The 23983-nt window shown below is 43.6% G+C and overlaps 1 protein-coding gene across 1 annotated transcript in view; it reads left to right on the plus strand.

Annotated features, from left to right (window-relative positions):
- Positions 1-971: 971 nt before the first annotated feature.
- The window catches only part of arhgap39 (Rho GTPase activating protein 39), a 113605-nt gene continuing 90593 nt past the window's right edge, over positions 972-23983 (plus strand). The window contains exon 1 of the mRNA XM_008277324.1: positions 972-1035. Within this exon, the coding sequence (XP_008275546.1) occupies positions 1025-1035 (11 nt within the window). The 5' untranslated portion in view covers positions 972-1024. The remainder of the gene's footprint in view (positions 1036-23983) is intronic.

The following is a 23983-nucleotide window of genomic DNA, read 5'->3' on the forward strand; positions in this document are numbered from 1 at the left end:
TTCGTTTAATGCATCACCACAAGTGCTGGTTCCCTTCGGCATCAGGTCAGCCAAAATTACCTCACACCGGAAGTTACTGAAAGTTAATTTCATAACATGACATAACATTGGTGCGCTATTTATTAGATTCTGTCTCTTGCCTTTTGTTGGTGACTTTCTAAGGAAAGTGAAGATGATTGTGCTATGGTGCTGACTTCTTCTCACTGACAGTTTAACATATCGTGTGACAATCACGTAAAAAGCTGTGTTGTTATGAGAAGAAATATCAAGATAAAGAGCATCTTGCTGTACATAGGCTGTCATGGCTATTGTAGATAAACTTCGAGGCACATAAGCATGCAACACAATAAAATACACTCCAACTTGCTGACATGAGTTTATGACATGATTTCATTGTACAGGTTACATTAATGTGCGAGTGATAACGTAGGATTTTTCCTCGCTCCTTTTTTTTCTATTTTTATTTTTATTTTTATTTTTTTGGATAAAATACTTGCTATTAAATAATGACATGTTTTGTTTGTGAGGCTTCAAGGTGGATTGGTGGTTAGCACCATTGCCTTGCAGCAAGAAGGTCACCGGTTCGCCTCCCAGTGAGGACATCCGGGATGTTTCTGCATGGAGTTTGCATGTTCTTCCCCTGCAGTGTGGGTCCAAAAACATGTTGATGTTAATTGGTGATTCTAAATTGTCCATAAGTGTGAATGTGGGTGTGCTTGGTTGTCCATCTCTAAGTGTAGCCCTGTGATAGACTGGCGACCTGTCCAGCATGTCCTGGGATAGGTTCCAGCCTCCCCGTGACCCTAGTGAGGATTAAGCGGTGTATAGATGATGGATGGATGGATGAACCCCGGCGTGTTTCTGGGGGTAGCTCTTATTGTGAAAGCCCAGGCCGGCCGCGGTGTGCGGTGTTTCCGGCAACTTGACAGCAGTCTGTGAGGAGTGACTGCGGCGACCGCAATTTCGGCAACATGGGAAACGCTATAGGATTTACTGTGAACGAATTTTGAAAACCGTCGGGGAAATGGCAGAGAGGTGAGTCTAACAGTATACACGTGGTGCGTTTTCCTGCTCGCTGTTTTATTTAACCAAAGGAAAAAGGAACGAGCCCCGAGCCGAGGGAGCAGCCCGCACCGCGCCGAGGCTAGCCGCTCCGCTCGGCGTCCTGCCGTCAGCTAGCTCCTCACTTCTTCATCCCACGATTCAACAATTTTCATGCTGTGGACTCAGGCTTGTCTTCTGCCTGCTCGTGTTGCTATTGGTTGTTGGCTTCGATATTTTCCTGCGAATATTTGTCAAGGTGGGAGCAGGGAGGCTGCGTGTGGCTTGAGGAGGATGCTGTTGCACCTGTCCAAATCGCCGTCTTTTTACTGGAATGCAGCTAACCTGCTTTTCCGTGTGGATGCTAGCAGCAGATCCACCTACGAAGCCCTGGGCAGGTCGGAGCGAGGCGAGGCGAGGCTCGCCACGCCACGCCACGCCACGCCACATTGCCCGGATCCTCCCTCGCAGCATCCTTCGTTGTCATGATGGATTCAGGCGCCTCCCAGGAGGAGGCTCTGGAAATGGAGCAGTGTGGCACCATCCTGTTACCTACTAACACCATCTTCTTTAGCTGTCACGCTCTAGTGGGAAAACCTCACAGCTAAGCAGTGGAGAAACTCAACTAATTTTCACATCCTTCAGTATCTTTTGAACTCGCTCTGCAACATATCCGCGTGTTTCATAACCCACAAATTAACAGCCATTTATTTATTAGCAGTTCTCTGCGGGAGGTTAGGTATTCAGACGAGCTGTCAGTGGTGTGTTGGCCATCCTGTCTCGTCATGTCCCATCATGTCCCATCATGTCCCATCCTGTCCCATCCTGTCCCAGTGCCAGAGAGCTGCTGCTTTAGATGCCAATCTGTCAACAGTATTTGTCAATGATGCTGAAAAATATTATACAATGTTTCAGTAGCACAACAGATGTGAAGTACACCAGAGGGCCACCTCGACCCAGAAAAATATGGAAAAAGTACAAGCTCATAATCCTGAGTTAATAATTGATAGCAGTTCAATTTATGTTGCAGGGGTCAAATGGCCTCATGTAAATCACATGTGCTGCTGCCCTGTGGGCTGTGGAGCATCATACAAACCCAGCATGTCTGTCAGTTCTACCACAGCGAGCAGTGCCTGCTTTCACCTAACCTATTGATCTGTTCACAATGAGCTGATTCACAAGTGCCTTGCTGCTTGTTGACAGATGCGATAGTGTAGCAGTTGGTGCTGTGATCAGATGGTGAACGAGCTCTGAATGGATGAGACCGTGTGGGAGATACTACAGCTGAATTCATTTCTGGACAGATTTTTAGTACAAAAATCAGCTATTTGTGTTGTTTGTATTAAGGAGGAAAAAACTCACAACACAACCTTGTTTACTCCACCTGCTTGTTGCTACCCTGTACATGTCCTGGTTTTGTATGGTGTTACATATCGCCTGCACTCAGACACAACAGATAATGAACTCCACAGGAATAACCACAACATTTTCATCAGTTACCATGACCACCACACCGACTGGGGGATAATGTGTGTATTTACTTTGTTGTATTGACTAATGATGGCTAGATAGCTTAGTTTAAAGTTGAAGCTTACCAAGTCAATACATTAAATATGTGGCTCACAGTATCAGTTTTCGATTTTAGAGTATTGCTTCCATTTATGTGTCACCCAGCAGTGTCAAACATTTTCTGGTTCATCACTGTAAGTGGCTTGGTGGTTAGCACCGTTGCCTCACAGCTACAAGATCGCGGTTCATCCCGGTTAGGACGCCTGGGACCTTCCTGTGTGGAGTCTCCATGTTCTCCCTGTGCAGTGTGGGTTCTCTCCGGGTTCTCCGGCTTCCTCTCACAGTCCAAAAACATGTTGAGGTTAATTGGTGATTCTAAATTGTCCATAGGTGTGAATGTGAGTGTACTTGGTTACCTCTCTGTGTAACCCTGTGATAGACTGGTTAACTGTCCAGGTGAATCTGCCTTCACTCTGAGTCAGCTGCGATAGACTCCAGGCAACAGTTAATCAGTATTGATTTGTTGTTATGTGACATTATTGATTCATGGAATCGGCGCACACTAGTCTTTGTTTCTGCTTCTGATATCCTGAATTGGATGAAACTAAGCAACTCAAGGTCAAACCCGTAAATATGACTGCATAATTGAAAGACATGAGGTCTCTAGCTACACAGAATTTTTTGTTGCATAATATTGAAAAAACATTTTTTGTGAAACCGCCTTTACTGAAACTCAGTTTTTTTTTCTGGCTTTAAATTGATCATTTTCCATTTTTCAAAATCCTTGCAACACTCTTCATTGATGTGATTGATTAACTGATTAGTCAAGCAACTGAAAATTAATAAATATCTGTTTTGATAATTGATCATTTTAGTAATTTTTAAGCAAAAATGTCAATTATTCAAATCTGAAGCCCAGGCTGAGTTCAGGAAGCAGGAGAAACACTGACCCGGACTTAGGATATTAGAAAGAGCACTTTAAGGATTTCCTAAATCTCACCAACACATCTTTGGTGGAGGAGGCAGAGACTGAACACTCAGGCTAAGCTTTTTTGTTGTATGGTCCGAAGACAAAGCAGTCTGTAGCTGATTACTTTAAAAACAGAACTGAGGACAGAGGTTCCAACTCAGACACACCTGATGATCAGAGTTCAGTTGCAGGCAGACAGACAATGATTGAATCGGTGAGGGAAAAAAAATCACTGGATTCGATTTTATTGGCTAATGCAGAAGCAGGGCTAGAAAATAAGAGAATATTATTCATAATTATGATTTTAGCTTTTAACCATTATATGAACACAATTGACTGTGGTAGTTAACTTTATAAACAGGACATATGGATAAAATAACTTGGTTTTATCATGGACAAATCTGACTTTAGAACACCTTATTTTACTCTTTTCAAACAAATTTTTGCTCAGACACCTGTCTGAGAGCACTGCGGCCACTTAGCAGCATATACCGTGGCCTGCAATGTGAGGCGTTTAGGGAACATCAGTAAATGTAATTTCTATCGTTAAGAAGATGTTGAGCAAGTGAAGTGTTTGGTTTGTGCCTCAGTGCAACCAGTTAAAAAGGTAGCCTGGAGCCCTGTCTTCTCCCTTAAACCAGTGGATTGCTCACTCTGGGTTAAGGTACAGGTGCTGTCTCAAGCAAAGGAGTTAAAGTATCCTGTGATCTTGTTCTTAAGTGACAGGGAAAAGGAGCGTGAGATAAACTGGCAGGTTTGGCGCAGCTTCAGCAGTAGTGCAGGCGTTGTTCTGGACTGTAATGGTGAAGAGGGAGCTGAGCTGGAAGGCAAAGTTCTTGATTTGCCAGTTGATCTATGTTCTAACCCCCACCTCCGGACATGAAAGAATGGGATGGCGGATACATGGCATATCTTCCATAGGGTGTCTCGACTTAACCTTAGACAGGTGAGAAGCTTGGACATGAGACGAGACCTCATGAGGGGCCAGCTGAGGTGGTTTATGCATCTCCTTCAGATTCCTTCATGGTGCCATTCTTTGGAGGTTTTCCAGGCACGTCCAACTTGGAGGAGACCTTGGGGTAGACCCAAGACTTGCTGGAGGGATTGCATATCTCATCTGGTCCAGGAATGCTTTGGGATCATTGCTGAGGAGAGATGTTTAGAATGATGTGCTCAGCCAGCTGCCACTGTGACTGACTTTGTGGTTAAGCAGAATAAAGTGAATAAATGGCTGAAAATATGATGATTTGACATTTTTTCCCATGTCACACATAACCGTAAAAAGAGTGCTTGAATGTTGGTCAGACAAAACAAGACAGTTGAGGATTTCACCTTGATCTGTGGAAAATTGCACGTTTTTTTTTTTTTTTTTTTTGTGACTTCTGTAGACAACCAGAAAAACAAAAAACAAAACAGCAGATTATTTGATAATTAAAACAATGACGTTAGACATATAGGCATACAAACAGTTTGGGTGCAGTATGTTTGACAGCTGCTGTCCACAGTCACATCTGCATGTTATATTGCATTGCAGTCTGTTAAGTAGATAACTTCTGCGCTTTTCTTCTGGGATTTTCTTCCAGTATGATTGTTGAACAGTGCTGGTAATTGAATGCACTTGAAAGAAGCTGTGAATAGGAACTGTCATTAAACTTTCTGTAGTTGTGTTTCTTTACAAGAAAAAAAATGCTCATCTCAGTGAATAACTAAAAAGTCTTCTGCAGCTTGTGACAATCTCACAGTTCATCATTCTTTTAACGATCAGTGCAGAAGTGGAGAACATCTTGGAAAACACTGTTGACATGCAACATACAATAACCCACACACCAGGGCTCCTGTTTGCACATGTCCACATGTCTGGCAGTCAGCTTGACATTTGATCCCAGCTGTAGGGTGGGGCACTGAGCTGTGCCAGCAGCATGCGGTTAAAATATTGATATTGCTGTGCTTTTGCCAGTAAACTGCTGCCATAACTCACATATATTCGTGCTTCTCAGGCATTTAGAGTCACCGAATATGAAAATAAATAGATTAACTTACATCATTCACAGTTTTCTACCAGCATTTCTGACTTGCATCATTTGCAGTAACAGTGGTTTATACTAAATACATTTTATATTCTTCATTGATCTCCGTTATAGTAACCTGTTCCTCTTGACTGGAGTAGGTGACACGCCATTAGTCCATTTTATTCGAAAGAAGAGTGACATGACGCTTCAAAAACCCCTGTTTTGGGAGTGTACAGAGATCAGGGAAATCTGGTTAACAAAGACAGCTAACAACCATTGTTGGGATACCCATTATCTTCACTTTGGGTTTTAAGAGCACCTGTGATGGGATTTCTCAGTATTTTCAGTATTCCTACAAACTAAACAATCAATCGATTAATGGAGAAAATAATCAGCAGATTAATCCATAAGAACAATAATCCAAAGACCTCCACTTCAACCAACTTTGACAGCTTTTGTTACTGGATAAGTAATAATAATAATACTTTTTTCAAAATATTTCTTTAAGTTTATGATAGTATGACAGTCAGAGGGGACATATTTTCTGCATACTTTTAATAGTGTAAGTAAATCTGGGTGATGCTACAAATGAAATCAGAGAATTTAGACTTTTTACTGAAGAGGTTACTCAAACCAATTAAGTGATTATTAAATTAGTTGGTGATTAGCTTTATTACTGAAAATGCATTTTGGTGATACAACATACTTAAAATTAACCTTTTCAATACAGGACTTCAACTTGAAACAGAGCAGTTTTACAGAGTGGCATTACTACACCATTGTTACACATGCAACTCAATTTTAAGATGCATTCCCCCCTGCATGTTTTAACAAAGTCATAGATAATTATTCAGACTCCTGCTTATATTTTCTTCTTCAAGTTTCTGTTGCAAAACAAAGTGCAAAGAGGCTCAGTCATCTGCCACTTTCCAATTGCAATTCCAATTTACAAATGACGTCTTCACTACAAATCTCTCTGTAACAGTTAATGAAATAAGAACTTTAAGAAAACTTGGCTATGTTAATAAGCCCGAGAGGCCCCCAATTGGGGGTTTTACAGAAAGAAATAGTGTGAAACAATGCACTCATCATGAAAGAATATAGTGATGTTATACATCAAATTAAACAGCAGAACCTGGGCTACAAGCACATATCAGCCATTTCTACATGCCTCAAACACAACTCAAACACCAACTAAATGATTTATCAAATATGGACATCGATATAGCGCCACCACGTCAACCCACTCGTCACATTCCTGGCTCTGTCGCTACTGTACGTTATGAAAGACGCACAACCTACCTCTCAAAATGAAGCAGAGAGTCCCCAGATTCTAAACATATCCATCAAAGCTCTCTAAAACCAAAGCATCAGCGAGAAACAACCCAAAGAACAGCAAAAACCGAAACCGCTTCTTCAAACTGTAGTTATAAAATGTCTCTTACCTTTGCTGTTTTGCCGTGAAAAGTTTATTTTATCAGTAAATCCACACCGGAATCAGTTAGTACTACTTCCCGTGCCACATGGAAAGCACGTCACCCGTCTCTGGGAGGCTGTGTGAACCGTAGGGTGCTTCGGCAAAGTGAACGAGGGAGCGAACGGCGAGAATACAAGATGGCGGTCTGTTGATTCTGATTGGCTAAAAGTGCTGTCAATCTCGTTTTGGTGGCAATGGCTATCTTCTATTGGCTCTAACGATTCAAAGGAGGGTTCAATCGCCGAAATCGGCCGATCCATCACGGAGATTGGGCCGCGCGTCATCAAGGGATCTCCACATCCGTCCAGTCGCCATTACGCACACGACGCGTAACACAGACAGCGGTCTGGTAGGATTAAAAAAAAACTAAAACACTGCTGTATTTGGATGTATTGAACGCCATTAGTGAAATACAAGTGAAATATTTAGTTTGTACATAAGAACACTCAGATGGTCACCAGTGTGCCAAAATGTGCCAAAGTGTCCAAAAATGTCACCTCGCCTGAACTGTCTAGACTAAAAACTTAGTAATTTTGTTCTACTTCACTTTTTCAGAGTCAACCTTTGCAGGGAGAATGTTCACATATTGTGATATGATTTGGATCATTCCAAAGAGATAACTATCCTAAAACTGTTTTTTTTTTTAGGCGAACCTGAAATTTTTAAAGTTGTGTGTGTGCCATCTACATTTACTTTTAACCAGTAACATATATACTGAAATTTACACATCTGAACAAATCTTACAAGTGTTCCTTTTATTATGACACAAGAATTATTCAAATAGACCTTGTGGTTGCAGAGATAAACTGTTTTTATTATGGGTATGTAATTTTCGAGAAAAATAGCTCAGGGCTTAAAGGGTTAAGCTCATTTCATAGTGCAGCCCTCTGGTCTTATTTGTATCATATGTCTTGAATTTGGGCAGTCCGTAGGGATTCTGCGTCAGTTCTCTTTATGTGGCAACGGCAGTGAGTAGCTGTTATTTGCAATACTGTACTGTATTACTTTCTCAAAGAATGAAAGAAGTCTCAAAGACTCAAAGAAGGAGGGCAGCTTTTGTTCCCAGAGCTGTCGTCCTTCTAAATGCACAACCATCTTTGACCCGTTGACTCCCTGCCAATGCCTATGTAATGTAATATAATGTGATATTTATGATGTGGCTTATTGTTTATTTTTTGATGTCTTTATGATAATTACTCAGTGAGCTTTTGAATTGCCCCTAGGGGATAAATGAAGTTATTTAAACTGAATTGAATTTCTTACCTTAAGAGTAATATGTCAGTTTATGTACACATAATTATATATTTGTTATTGTTCAGTCTCTTTTCATTAAATCCTGCCAGATAGGGTCAGTTTGGCGCCATCAGGCAACAATAAAGGAGCAAAGGACACTGTTGAGGGGGCAATCCGATGTCCAATCTGTTTGGGCTCACATCACAGTGGTGGAAATGCCATCAGCAGTGAGCCCCCAGCTCGATTTGCAACAAATTTAAGTAGGTGGTACGTGTCAGAGTAACAGCCACATAAATGCCAGGACCCAAGGTTTTCAAGCAGAATATTGCATTTGAACGGATCAGTGATATTCACTTCACTTGTTGGTGGTTTTAATGTCCCCTCAATAATCCAAAGCACTGTGAGATTGTAGTGTAGAACTGTGACCTTTTCCACACAAAAAATTTCATGTTGACAGATTCACCCACTTGACCTACCTCTAGTATTACTATGTCATTTTGCATAGGTCTGTTAATTATCTTTAGTTTATTTCCTGCATATCTGTTTGGGAATGTGTTTGTGTCTACAGGCAGTTAGTGCTCATAATCCCCCTCCCAAGGTAGCTGTGTTTTGTTCTTTTGAGCGCCATCCCCCTTTAAGGCCAATTCATGCTTACCCTGTATGTGTCCACATCCACATCTGCAAGGTATGCATTTTGTAAGTGTTGTCATACACCTAAGTCCGCAAGAAATTTTGGGACCTGTATGGACTCCCTGTTGACTGCGCATTTGCCAGAAAAACAAATTGTTCTTAAAACAAAATTTGGAATGAGTGACTTTACAAGGAGATTCTTGATCATCCACACCTTTATAATTAATTATTAGAGAGTTTTATTTAAAGGAGTGACTGCTGCACTTTGGAAAAGATTTGTCTGTACATGCTTTCATCGACAAAGCCCAAACTTAGTATTCGGGGTGGGACAAAATATCGATACAGTGATATATTGTTGTCCTTCCTCTTGCGATATGAGTATCGATATGCTGGTGCCAAATATCGATACTTTATTTAATAAGGCGCTCTAAACCCTGCCAGATTCCCCTACCAGCTGCCATTTCCCCAGCGTCACTACTTAGTGACTCCACACAGTGGCGTTAATCACATGAATAAGGGAGACTTGAGCAGAAATGAATTGGCCAAAGAAGAGTTTGTACAGGTATAGTAGCGGACAGCAACGCTACTGTAAGAGCAACCCAGTCTCATGGCAGGTTGTGAAATAGTCACGAAACTTAATCTATTTATTCGCGTCCAGGGACATGAATTGCCCAATTTTTTTTGTGTCCCCCACCATGAATTTCAGACTAATACATTTCAATTGTACTTATCTTTCGTGTCTGAGCCACATTTTTTCCCCTACTAGACAGCGCATATGCTGTGATGTTTTTTTTTTTTTTTTTTTAAGTTATTTTTTTGGCCTTTATTTGATAGTATAGTGAGGAGAGGGACAGGAAAGTCAGGGAGAAGAATGGGGGAAGGACTTTCAGCAAAGGGTCATGACCGGGACTCCAACTCACAACCGCTGCATTGGGGACTTCAGCCCCTGTACATGGGACGCCAGTTCAACCAGGTGAGCTATCGCGGCGCCCCATCCTGTGATGTTTTTTCGTTGTTCTCGTCCGACAGTCAATAATAATAATAATATATTTTATTTGAAAAACACTTTACATTGTAAAACAATCTCAAAGTGCTACAACTGGAATTAGAACTCACAAAACAAGTAAAACAAGTAGTAGTAGACAGTCAGGCATTAAACAATTTTACTAACAAACATTAACATTCTGAGCTGAGCAGGTACCTCATGCTCCAGCTGTGTATAAGCTCCGTATCTATTCAAATATAAAAGGCAAAAAATCAGTGGTGGGGAATGTATCTGTAGTTTTGTGATTGTAGTAGTTTTGTAGTTGTAATTATGTAGTTTTGCCGTGGCCGTAGTCCAGATATCGGCCTTCGCACATGGATGAAAGGGTTATTCGGCTCTGTTTGCACTTTTTAAAATGTATTTTATTCTGAGGTTTTTGTTTTCTTTAATCTGAAATAAAGGCCTATTTTTTTTTACCTGGGACTACTTATATATATGGTAAAAGAGCTAACTGTGCACTCAGTTAAACATATCCTGCACTGAAAATTGACAATAAGTATTGTTGAAACCATGAAAATGTGGCCATAGGGGACGACTATAAGACACAAAGTGGACTTCGGTTCGGACCTTTTACTTGGAGGAAATTTTAATAACTGGACCTCAGTGACTTTTAATTGAATACTCCTGCCTTAGACCAAATCATGTGTTAGTGTGGCCTACTGACAGAGTTTGTAGCAAGCTGTTCTGAAAATGTGCTGGAAAAACTCTGATTTGAGGACTAGGAAATATCCTTAGAATAGATACAAGATAATGATGTCTTGTGAGAGGACAGGCTGGGAGAAACTGTATTAATGACCTATTAGGTAATGATTAGTTTATAAATATGTAGTGAAATAAAATAATGGACCTCTTTCTCAGTGAGCAGTTCCTAATTAACTTTGAATCAGCTGCTGAGTGGTAGAGGCTCATAATGCCTCAGTCATTGCTCACTGCTTAATAATTAGTTACTTTTTCTGTGCAAGTGACATAGTGGGTAATACTAAACTTACCTCTTATTACGTAAGGATTATTTGACCCTTACTTTCCATTTTTATGCCTCTGAAGTATAGTGATGCATTATAGTGAGTAATCCCTCATGATTCTGATGAGCAGCTTCCTGCAGGGATTTCACAACTACTGGTTAAATACTGAGTACCTAATGAGACATTGCTAGTGATGCTCAGTAGCTGGTCCAGAGTCATTATTTCACTTTATAGATGTTGCTGAGCTAATCATTAGCTCATGTTTATTACTATAGTCTGGAAGCCTGACCTCGAGTAACTTGTCGTTGTCAATTGCAGTATGTGCTGCTTGATTCTGAGTTATTTAGCTGCTAGCCATTATTGATTCATTAATTATCAGATGGTAGAGTGGCGCTGCAGTATATTCCACATGTGGATTTGTATTTTTGCAGACTCCTCAGAAATCTTTTTGACACAATTGTGGCGAATTTTTCATATGAATTACTAAAGCAAAAAACACCTAAAAACTGCACCTTCTTAATGGCAGCTATCTATTTATTATTACACGGGGAGGGCTATTTCCTAATCTCATGGTTGTAGATTGATTAAAATTTTTACCTTGAATGGGACCTTTGTATTGTAATATTCTGCTCATAATTCAAATAAATTCCTTAACCAACAGTTGGCAGCCTTAGCAGTCCACTGTAGATTAATCATAAACACGATACAAACCTGGTAGCCAATGTATGACCTAATTCTGGTCACATAACATACACAGCTCTGAAGGCATGCATCATGTGACATGTTCCGCTGGAAAACGGTTGTTGGGCAGTCAAGGTCATCTGTCTAAAGGTATTAGTTGTTGGGCAGAAGCTATGACTGCACTCTTACCTTAAGTGCCATATATCCTTAAGTGCCACATGTATCAGTGACGTGCGGTGAGGTTCATGGCTGGTGAGGCACTGACTTCCTCACAATCTGATTTACAAATATATGCACTCTACACTGTATGTTATATATAGAGTATATTGTATGTTCTGTTTTCCCCCCATGGTGAGGACATTGAGGCTGACCCACTGCCTGACTGACTACCTGAACTTCTGTGTGGATGTAGTCTCTCCTGCTAAGACTGTTCGTTGTTACCCAAACAACAAACCCTGGGTGACGCAGGAGGAAACCCTGCACTCAACAGGAAGAAGGTGGCCTTCAGGAACAAAGACAGGGAGGCAATGAGAGCAGCACAGAGGGAGGTGAAGCTGTGCCTGAAGGAGGCCAAAGACACTTACAGGAGGAAGGTGGAGCAGCAGCTGAGGGACAACAACATGAGGGACGTCTGGCAGGGTGTGAGTACTATCACAGGCTTCAGAACAAAAGCCAGAACAGCAGGGGGGGCGGTGGAAGAGGCAAACAATCTGAATGCCTTCTTCAACCGGTTTGACCAGCCCAGGTTCAACACGCCCAGGACCCTCTACAATTTGCCTACCGGGCAAATGTTGGGGTGGAGGATGCTGTGCTGTCCCTCCTCCATCGAGCCCACGCACACTTGGACAAGGGAAGCGGCACTGTGACGATTCTTTTTATGGACTTCTCAAGTGCTTTTAATACCATCCAGCCCCCGCTACTGCGGGGAAAGTCAGAAAGGATGAGAGTGGACTCGTGCCTGGTGGACTGGATCTCCGACTACCTCACTGACAGACCACAGTATGTCAGACTGAAGGACACCACATCTGACACTGTGGTCAGCAGCACAGGGGCCCCTCAGGGGACAGTGCTGGGCCCTCTCCTCTTCACCCTGTACACCTCGGACTTCTGTTACACCTTGGAGCTGTGCCACATACAGAAGTACGTAGATGACACAGCCATCATGGGGTGTATCAAGGATGACAGAGAGAGTGAGTACAGGAGTCTGGTGGACGACTTTGTTGTCTGGTGCAAAGGAAACCACCTGCAGCTCAACGCCTCAAAGACAAAGGAACTGGTCATAGACTTCAGGAAACCTGGACCATGCCCACGACCAGTTGTGATTGAGGCACATGAGGTTGAACTTGTAGAAAACTACAAGTACCTCGGGCTGTGGCTGGACAACAAGTTGGACTGGACATGCAACACAGACTAACTGTACAAGAGGAGACAGAGCAGGCTGTACTTCCTGAGGAGACTCCGGTCATTCATCATCTGCAGGAAACTCTTGCAGATGTTTTACCAGTCGGTGGTCGCCAGCATCCTTTTTTATGCCGTGGTGTGCTGGGGCAGCAGCACATCAAAGAGGGACGCATCAAGGCTGGACAAATTAATCAGGCGGGCCAGCTCTACAGTGGGCATGAAACTGGACTCCCTGGTGACAGTGGCAGAGAGGAGGACACTGAACAAACTGCTGGCCATCATGGACGATGCCAGCCACCCTCTGCACACTGTCATCATCGCCCAGAGGAGCCAGTTCAGCGACAGGCTGCTCCTCCCCAGGTACAAATCCAACAGGAACAAAAACTCCTTTGTCCCCCGAGCCATCAAACTGTTCAACTCTGAGCTTGGGGGGGAGGGGGAGGAGCAGCAAGCAGGGAGAGGTAGGGGGCGAGGGGTGAGGAGTGAGGACATTGGGGTGAGATAGAGCATCATGCTCTATCACCGGACTGTGTGCAATATGTTACTGTATCCAGTGTTGTTATGATTAGTATTATTGTTATTATTGTTGCTGTTGTTCAATATTTGCTATTGTTGCTGATTTTGTGTTGGAGTTGTGTTGTTTTTTTCTGGTGTAGCAATTTCTCTGAGGTTTTGTACCGAAGGGCTCAATAAAGTTTTATTCTAATTCTAATGCTAATGCTAATTCAGTAGCATATTTGCCAGTTGATTGGCAGCAGTTTATGGGTGATGTTTCATATCTGCATTCTTTACATATACAAGCTGTAGCCCACAAAACACATATTTCTTCTTCTTCTTCTTCTTCTTCTTCTTTTTAAGTTAATGTGGTCTTACCTTTACCTTTAAATTAAGTCCATGCTCCGCTCCTTCTGGACAAAAATATCCGACACTTTTTTATAAAAGTCTCCTTATCTTCCTTCGCTGCACTTGACTTGCTAACTGTATATCGTACCTAGTCTAGCTTGCTGTCACTTACTCTGCAGCCACGGAGTCGCAAGAAGCATGTCTGGGATCACGAATGCCCCCTGCCATGAGGCAAGAGAACTGCGTGCCTCACCTGGAACCTCAGCCGTTCATGATCGCTCAGCACACGAAACACGTTACACATATACAGTTGATAACAAAAACACTGTACATTATTATATACATCAGCTGAACTATGCAAAATCAGTTCATATATTAAATATATTTGAACTGATTAATTGGCGACATGCAGACAGCAGCACACTGTCACTGCATGGCAGCCAGTGTAGGTAGCGAGGGATTGCGCAATCGAAGTGAGGCTGAGCGCGCTGCTGCCTCACTTGGATTGCGCAATCCCTCACTTTGCTGGCTGCCATGCAGTGACAGCCTACGCATGACAGCCAGTGCAGTGAGGGATTGCGCAATCCAAGTGAGTGAGTGAATCCCTGGCTTCTCTTCCAAGCATTTGAATGGGAAAATTGCGAAAATTCAGCAATTTTACATTCATCAATCATCAAAACTGACGAGGCTAAATGAAAAAATAAATACTTTCTAGTTTAATATTTATTACCCCCAAAAATGTACACAATAACAAGGATAGCCCCAAATAACAAAATTGACAATGTCAGGAGCGGGTGTTTCCACCATTTGCCGCAATGACAGCTTGACAACGACGTCTTATACTCCTCACTAGCCTCATGATGTTGTTCTGAGGCAATGCGTTCCACTCTTCCACAAGTGCTACACGCAGTTCTGCCAGGTCACGTGGGGGTGGAGTACGGTCATCCAGTCTCTGCTTCAGCTGGTCCCAGATGTGCTCTATGGGGTTCAGGTCAGGGGACATTGCTGGCCATACCATATGAGGCACTCCGACTTCCTGAAGTCGAGTTGTGACAATTCTGGCACGATGTGGTGGAGCATTGTCATCCATGAACAGAAAGTTGGGGGTGTGCTGGCGGAATTGGGGGATGATGATGGGTTCAATGATGTCTCTGAGGTAGAAACGTGCAGTGACTAAGCCATCTACAAAAATCAAATCTGTTTTGCACTGGCTGGTGATGCCTGTCCAGACTGTTGCACCTCCTCCACCAAAGCAAACAATGGGGACCATGTTGACCATGGCATATTGCTCACCTCGCCTTCTCCAGCAACGCTGACGAACATCATTTCTGTGTAACAGACACTCATCAGTGAATGGGACGGTAGACCACTGCTGCATTGTCCAGATCACATGGTCTTGTGCCCACTGCAAACGTTCACGGTGGTGTCTTGGTGTCAGTGGGGTCACCTGCAACGGTCGTCTGGCATTCAAGCCAAAGCGGTGGAGTGGGTTGCGAATGGTTTGTCTGGAAACCCTAGTACCACTCACATCTCGTAAATGGGCCTGCAGCTCTGTGGCACTTGCATAGCGATGTCTCAGCGCATAGGTCCTGAGGTACTGGTCATCGTTGCGGTCGGTCACTCTTGGGGCCCCACTCCTGGGTCTGTCACAAACTGTACCAGTAGTTCTGTGTCTTGATGCAAGTCTGCTGATGACACTTTGAGACACACCAAGTTCACGAGCAACATCAGACTGCCTGTCACCGACTCGAAGACGTGCTATGACCAGGTGGCGCTGCTCGTCCGCTCAGTGACGTCGTGTGTTCATGGCTTTTTGAACGATGAACTTGAAATGACTTACTGACAATACCAGCTTTTTATACCCACAGAAAGTGGAAATTGGTGCCACATTGAAAAGGGTTGTCTTTTAGTTTTTTTGGTATTGGCTCCAATATGTAAGGCACACTGTACACAGTGAGACCATTACATGGAAAACACAAGATGAGGTGTGTCTATCACCCCAATACAATAGCCTCCCTGTCCCAGAAATCTCTGAAGTGAAACAAAGACTGTATGTATGAAATCCACTGAGTCTCTCACAATATCCCTAACTTATTGTGAGTAGTGTATAACCATTTAAATTATTTTTTCATTATATATTTTTTTCTTTCCGTGATGTCAGGTGAGGCTCTGCCTCCCCTGACCGCATGCCACTCATATATATATATATATATATATATATATATATATATATATATATATATATATATATATATATATATATATATATATATATATATATATATATATATATATATATATATATATATATATGACTACCTAATAACCTTTGATTTAATAGCTTAAATATCTATAACAATTTGCTTCCCTATACAGCAGAGTCCTTATATTTGCGGTCTGCCTTTGCAGATACTGGTTAGATGTCGTACTTCATGTCATGTGTGGAGTAATTTGTTGAAGTGGCGCAGCTCAAATCTGTAGCTGTTAACTTGTCTATGGGCTGGCAGAGGGCTGACACGAAGGGATGGGGTTCATAGAGGATGCAGAGGAGGATAGAGGGGAAAAAAGAGACAAGAATATGAGGTTATATTGACAGGCTTCACAGTGGGAGAGGAGCAGCAGTGCTAAGCAAACAGAAGTACAGTGAGAGCAGCATGTCGCCTCCTTCACTTTATGGTCCCAAAATTAATCTCTGTGTTGAGCTTTTGAGCTCTTTGCAACTATTGCTGGACACTGATTACTCGTGGCTGCAGAAAAGTCTGTTTAAATTAGAATATGAACGTGGGCAGAGATAGCAGCATATTGACTGGCATTGACAGTGGATGGAGGAGGAGCGGTAGGAACGTGCACATGAGATCGAGGGAGTGCAGGCAAGAAGAGAGTAAGAGCACCTCCTGTCTCTAATAGGATTATTGTGTATATGTTTATGTTTATATGTTTGTTTGGAGGGCTACCCCTAGACGCTCCCATACCTGTGTGCGTGTGCGCGTGTGCGTGTGTGTGTGTGTGTTAGGGATCAACTGATGTGCCTTTTTTTAGGCTGATGTCGATATCGATTATAGGTAATCCAGAAATGCTGATAAAAGATATATGGAACTGACACATTTGAACTGGTACATTAAATGTTGCTTTTAACAGCATGTGCAGGAAACCATTCATTCATAACTACACTGTTGCTCATAAAGTTGGAATACAATTTATTTATTTTTTTACCTCTTCTCGTAAAAAGATTGTGACGGTGCGATTTATTCTTGATAGATAAAGTGTATATCTTCCATCCATCCTTTCCATTTTCTGCCGCTTATTCAGGGTCAGGTCGCGGGGGCAGTAGGCGGAGCAGGTCATTCCAGACTTCCCTTCCCCGGTGACGCTTTCCAGCTCTTCCTGGGGGATCCCGAGGCGTTCCCAGGCCAGCCTAGAGAAATAATTCCTCCAGTGGGTTCTGGGTCTGCCACGGGGTCTCCTCCCAGGTGGACGAGTTCGGAAGACTTCCAGAGGAAGCCTCTCCAGAGGTATCTGAATCAGATGTCCATACCCCCTCAACTGGCTCTTTTGATGTGCAGGAGTAGCGGCTCTACTCTGAGCCCCCTTTGGATGTCCGAGCTCCTCACCCTATCTCTACTGCTTAGCCCAGCCACCCTGTGGAGGAAGCTCATTTCGGCCGCCTGTATCCGCGAACTTGTTCTTTCGGTCACGACCCTAAGCTCGTGACCATAGGTGAGGGTTGGGATGTAGATGGACTGGTTTATGGAGAGCTTCGCCTTGCAGCTCTCTCTTCACCATGATGGTCCGGTACAGCGCCCGCATTACTGCTGACGCCGCACCAAGCCGCCTGTCCACCTTGCACTCCATTTTCCCGTCACTCGTGAACAAGAACCTGAGATACTTAAACTCCCTCGCTTGAGGAAGCAACTTCCTCCCCACCCAGGGTGGCAATCCACCGGTTTCCGGCAGAGGACCATGGCCTCGGACTTGGAGGTACTGATCCGCATCCCCGCCGCTTCGCACTCGGCTGCAAACCGCTCCAGTGCGTCCTGAAGGTCACGGTCTGATGAAGCCAGCAGTACCACGTCGTCTGCAAAGAGCAGAGACGCGATCCTGAGGCCCCTAAACTAAACACCCTCCTCACCCTGACTGTGCCTTGAGTAAACTTTACTGGGGAGGCTGAGAAGTGTGATGCCCCGATAATTGGAATACATTCTCCGGTCCCTTCTTTGAAAATGGGAACCACCACCCTGGTCTGCCACTCCACAGGCACCGTACCCGATGCCCACACGACATTGAAGAGACGTGTCAGCCATGGCAGTCCGGACCCTTCAGCATCTGGGGGTGGCGCTTTGCCACCGAGACGCTTCTTAACTACCTCGGTGACCTCTACCACAGATATGGACGCAGAAACCCTCGAGTCTTCAGGCTCTGCCCCCTCAGCAGAAGACGTGTTTACCGGGTTCAGGAGTTCCTCGAAGTGCTCCTTCCACCGCTCGACAAGATCCCCAGTCTGGGTCAACAGTTCTCCTCTCTGGCTTTACACAGCCTGAGCGAATCTCTGCCACCCCTTTCTGAGGCATCGGACAGTTGGCCATAATTGGCCAAAACTCCTTCATAGCCTCCCCGAAGTCCTCCCACACTTGAGTTTTAGCTTCCACGACCGCCGCAGCTGCAGCCCTTTTGGCCAGCTGGTACCTGCCTTCTGCTTCAGGAGACCCCTGAGCTAGCCAGGCCCGAAAGGTCTCCTTCTTCAGCCTGACGGCTTCCCTCACCACCGGTGTCCACCAGCGGGTTTTTGGGTTGCCGCCACAACAGGCACCACTGACCTTCTGGCCACAGCTCCTAACGGCCTCTTCTACGATGTAGGCTTTGAACATGGCCCACTCTGACTCCATGTCCCCAACCTCCCCCGGGATGCAGGAGAAACTCTTCCGGAGGTGGGAATTGAAAACACCACGGACAGGGTCCTCCACCAGACGTTCCCAGTTTACCCTTACTACACGTTTGGGTTTACCAGGTCTATCCGGCAGTCTTCCCTGCCATTGGATCCAACTCACCACCATGTGGTGATCAGTTGAAAGCTCTGCTCCTCTCTTCACCCGAGTGTCCAAAACATACGGCCACTGATCTGATGATATGACTATGAAATCTATCATCAACCTTTGGCCTAAGGTACTCTGGTACCAAGTACACTCATAAGCAAGTTTTTGTTTGAACATGGTGTTTGTTATGGCCAATCCGTGGCTAGCACAGAAGTCCAAAAACAAAACACTGCTCGGGTTCAGATCAGGCAGGCCGTTCCTCTCAATCATGCCCCTCCAGGTTTCACCGTCATTGCCCACGTGAGCATTGAAGTCCCCCAGGAGAACTGTGGCGTCCCCAGGCAGCACCCCTTCCAGGCACCACCCAGTGACTCCAAGAAGGCCGGATACTCTGAACTGCCGTTTGGTACATAAGCACAAACGACAGTCAGAGTTTTCCCCTCTGCGACACACAGTCGCAGAGAGGCGACCCTCTCGTTGTCCAGGGAGAACTCCAACAAGGTGGCACTCAGCCAGGGGCTTGTGAGTATCCTCACACCTGCCCGGCACCTCTCACCGTGAGCAACCATGCTGTTGGTCAGAATGAATGAGTCGTGTGTTGATCCAGGCAACCTCTCAACAATGTTTCTTGTATGTATTTGCGCATCACAAATGATTTGTGCATTGATTTCATGAAGATGTTTCTTGTTTACATAAACAAATTCATTTTATGATGGTGCCTTTATAGCAATGTGTGTGCAGTCAATAGCGCCGATTACATTAGGAAAACTGGCCTTCGCTGTAAATTGCACTTTTATGTCGTCCTGTTCAACTGCAGTGTGTGGGAATTTGATATATCTGGCTGATATTCGTATGGTTCCATCCCACACAGCTGGCATGGCTCGGCTCAGTGTCGACTGGCACAGTCCCGATTGGTCGGCCAGCTACCTCTGAAATGACCCTGTGGCTAGGAAGCCCAGTGTGGTCAGCACCTATATGGGCACAGGTAGGACATGGCTATTTTTGCGTGTTGCGCTCCAATAATGGCCGCAGCTCCACGCACAGTTCTAACAGGATTGCCCTCGGGAACCTAAAGCGGCTGATGAACCAGTCGTCATCCTGAGGTCTCTGCTAGCTAATGCTAGCTCGGTCCTCGGACTGCTACATCACAACATTAGCCTGCAGTAAAACCAACATCCAGATGTGGTGCACATCATCACTGGTGATTTTTATCATGTGGATTTAAAATCAGTGTTCCCTAAACTCCACCAGCATGTCAAGTGTTCGACAAGAGGAGCCAATACACTGGACAAGGTTTATACAAACATCAAGCTGGGCCACAGGACCAGACCTGCACCACACTTTGGCAAGTCTGACCACATCTTCCTACAGCTCATTACTGCATACACCCTCCTCCGTAATCCACCCCCACCACCATTAAGACCATCAGGACGTCACCAGATGGTGCTTCTCAGCAGCTGCAGGACTGTTTCAACAGCACTGGCTAGGACATTTTTGAGGACAAGGACCTGGATGTATTCTCTGGCAACATTTCAACTGTTCTCAGTGCTGATTTCACACGTTTGATGGGGGATGGCTCTGTATGCCTCAGGTACGTTTCTGTAAACATGGTCCAGGGTCTTGTCTTCTCTTGTGTGGCAGGAGACATGTTGGTGGAGTTTTGAGAGCGCAGTCTTCAGACTCGAGTGGTTGAAATCTCTCACAACAATAATGACTGCCTCCAGGTGTTTCGTTGAAAGTTTGCTAAAGCATGCAATTCTTTCATTGCAAGCTTAGCATTGGCATCCGGGGGGACATACACGGCAGTCACAACAGTGGCAGTGAACTCTCTGGGCTCATAGAAAGGTCTACACCTAACCATGACAAATTCCAGGTTAGGACAACAGTGCCTCTCAATTACAGCGGTATTGGTGTACGAAGGTGCCCTGCCTTTGTTTTAGATCTCAATTGTCAACTGCGAGCTGTTCTGGTTGGCTAAGCCAGGTTGCTAGCCTCCGATGTCCTGGTGATATGTGAAATGAATTGGAGATTGTTGATAGTGGTGAAGTGGTGGTAAAAATTGAAGTTCAAAATTTCCTGTTGGCTGTATGAGGTCTTTGCAAGACTGCTCTGAGTGAACAGACTTGAAACAAGTAGGCAGACAATTACTAATCTGCAGAATCTTGAGAGACACTGAACCTTGCATTGTTTATGCGCCGCCATCTTGGTATATGTGATAGCAGGGAACCTGTCATTCCTAACTACCTACTAGTTCATTAATAAGGATTAATAAGGTAGAGGTTCAAATGGTTGTAATATGGATGCTACACCGTGTGTCCACAGAAAGTTTATCATAAACAATGCGTCAACAGAGTAGCAGCAGTATTCCATCCATGTCTGCACAGGAGATGTTTACCACGGGAGGTGTCGTCTTGCAGTTTGACAGGACTTAAAAGTCATCTCATAATCACTATCACTGGGGTTATGAGTATAAAATGTCAGGAAGTAGACTTGAAGTGTGTAAAAATGCTGCAGGTTATGTTTATGGTTGTATGGAATGCATGAAGTGTGAGTTGTAACGCCACTTGTGTAGATAGCTAGATCCATTGCATGTTACGCATGAATCAAAGCTGGGTCAAGAAGAGGAAGAAGTCACAAAGAGCCAAATCTGACTGAGAAGGGTGGGTGAAGAGTGCGGACACATTTTTTTTTTTTGCATAATCACCAAACAAAGAGAGTGCTTCTGAAGGTCTTGGACACTGCTTCTTCCACTGTGAAACTGCTGTTTCTTCTCTTATTTGTAACTGCAGACCCATCAGTGATAATCCTCGACATGAAGGTTGGCTCATCCTGGCTGCTGACTGACATACAATGTGATGTTTGTCTATGAAGAAATGTGCACCTGCCAGTCATCTCAAAAACATGTGTAACACAGCTTTTGCCCTGATTTTGTGGTGACACCTGACAGTTACTGCATGTGAGTGACTGTGTGACATGTTCTGTGCACATGCAACACATCAGTCTTGGAACATTTTGTTCACACCATGTGCAGTTCTTCTTAAATGCGTATGCAGCAATGAGAGAAGTAACCGCTTGCACACAAACTGTGACTTCAGCCTGTTATGTCTAGCTTGTGTTAGGGGCAGAATGTGTCACATCTTTGACACAGGAAATATGGCCCTTATTGTTGACTTTTTTGACATTTGCATTTTTTCTTGCAGCTGTCCAATGGTTGCTGCAAGTTCATTATTTTTTTTATGTGTGTTTGTTGATACACCTGAAATGTTTGGCTATACTTTAGTCATCATGAGACCTGAGTATGACAAGCCATTAGTCAGCCTCCTCTTTCCATTTAACAGTGATAGTTTTAATGTTGTGGGCATTTTTTATCACTTAAATCAGCACTTTTTGACACTGTGGTAAACTGTTGTTCTAGCAGGATGTTTGTTCATTTCCTAATGCTTTTATCATCCCCAACCTTGTGTCAGTGTTGCTGCTTACACCAAGCTCTGCCTGTCAGCCTGCCTGTTCCCATTTACCACAATTCTCTCACACAGATGGGAAAACAAAAAGCACTGCAAATATGCCATACCTCTTGTTCCAAATTGAATCACTACACTCTCTAATGAGTGCTGAAGTCTTAGCCTGAATGTTTTTGGTTCTCATTTTTTCATGATAAAAATAATGATATGGGATGGGACCTTTTTCGCAGCTGACAGTTTGTGACAGCAGAACAAGTGCAGATGGCATAAATAAGCTGTCCATGGAAAGTGTTTTGGACAAGTGCAGGCATGGTCAACACTTGACAGGTGATTGCAACCATCACTGTCCACCGTAGGCTAATTGAACAGTTGTAGAGAGACATACTGACATATTCTTGTCGAACATACCTGCTGATACAAGTTGATTTTGTAGCCCCACAGCTTTACTATGTGCACAGGAGGACTGCAGGACTGGATTGCAATGTAGAGCACTGGGGGGCACATTTTTCTGATCCCAGTAAATGTGCTTTAAAATACACATTGTTAAAGGATATATAGGGTGTTGTGGACTGACCCTCTGTTAGCGGCTTTACAGGCAATACAGATGTATTGACAAAGCTCACTGTTCTTTTTTAACACTACAGGGGGTCTCACATTGTCATTGGATGAATATTGATTAGTACTGTTGGTGAGGTGATGCGTGGCAGGATGAATGTGACCTCAGCTGCAGCTAACAACGCCACTAAGTCTACAGAAAGCATACACATGCACACACTGCATTGTACATTTGTTAAGCCTTAAAACACCTAAAATACCTTATTTACATATCCTTTTGACAGTGTACTTTAAATCAAAAGCTGGTTACTGGTTCCAGAAAGTCAACCAGTTTCTAGAAGATCAGGGAACTTTTCCACTTAAGAACTTCTTAGGAGATGCTGTGAACCCCTATTGAAGTTTTTTATTAAATTAGCACCTATTTTTTGCTGACTGTACTTTTAACATTAACAGTTTGCAATCACCTTTTTTAGAAATGCATTTGTTTAGAGCACTGAAATAAATAACATCCATATTTTCTTAAGCAGTAGTGTAGCTTTGAATATGTTGGCATCCACGTCATGGTGTGTTGGTGTGGTGATGGAAACACTATATAGTCATTTGTTCTAAGAAGTTTTTATTTAAATTCTGATACTGTGATTATAAATATTTTATCTTTTACTATTTTTATTGTAAAAAAGAATAGAAGAAATAAAGACATTAGATATACTGTAGTTCATAGTTTTACTACATTGCGTGTATTGTAATAGGACAGAGGTAAATATGAACATTACAAGTATTTAGTTTAATTAAAAGTATGATAAAACAAAGATTAACTGTCTTAACGCTGAGTTTCACTTGAAAAATATAATTCAATATTAATCATGTCAATCATGAATAAATATAGATAACGAGAGGTTGGGTGAGCTTTTCCATTTCTTTGAATGTGTTTGTTAGACAGTATAAATAAATCATGAATCACCATAGCCTGCAGTCAGGTAGGATTTCTGGTGAATCTGGAGCCCCAGAGCTTTACTGTGGAATGGGTGGGTGTGTGGTGGAGTGGGGTTGTTAACAAGCAGGAGACAATTTTAATTAGCCATGCTGCTGTTGAAGAACTAATCAGCCTTCTGCAGGGTGGGGCATCGTTGGTGGGG

Source organism: Stegastes partitus, unplaced genomic scaffold, assembly GCF_000690725.1.
Source record: "Stegastes partitus isolate 25-593 unplaced genomic scaffold, Stegastes_partitus-1.0.2 Scaffold95, whole genome shotgun sequence".
Lineage (NCBI taxonomy): Eukaryota > Metazoa > Chordata > Actinopteri > Pomacentridae > Stegastes > Stegastes partitus.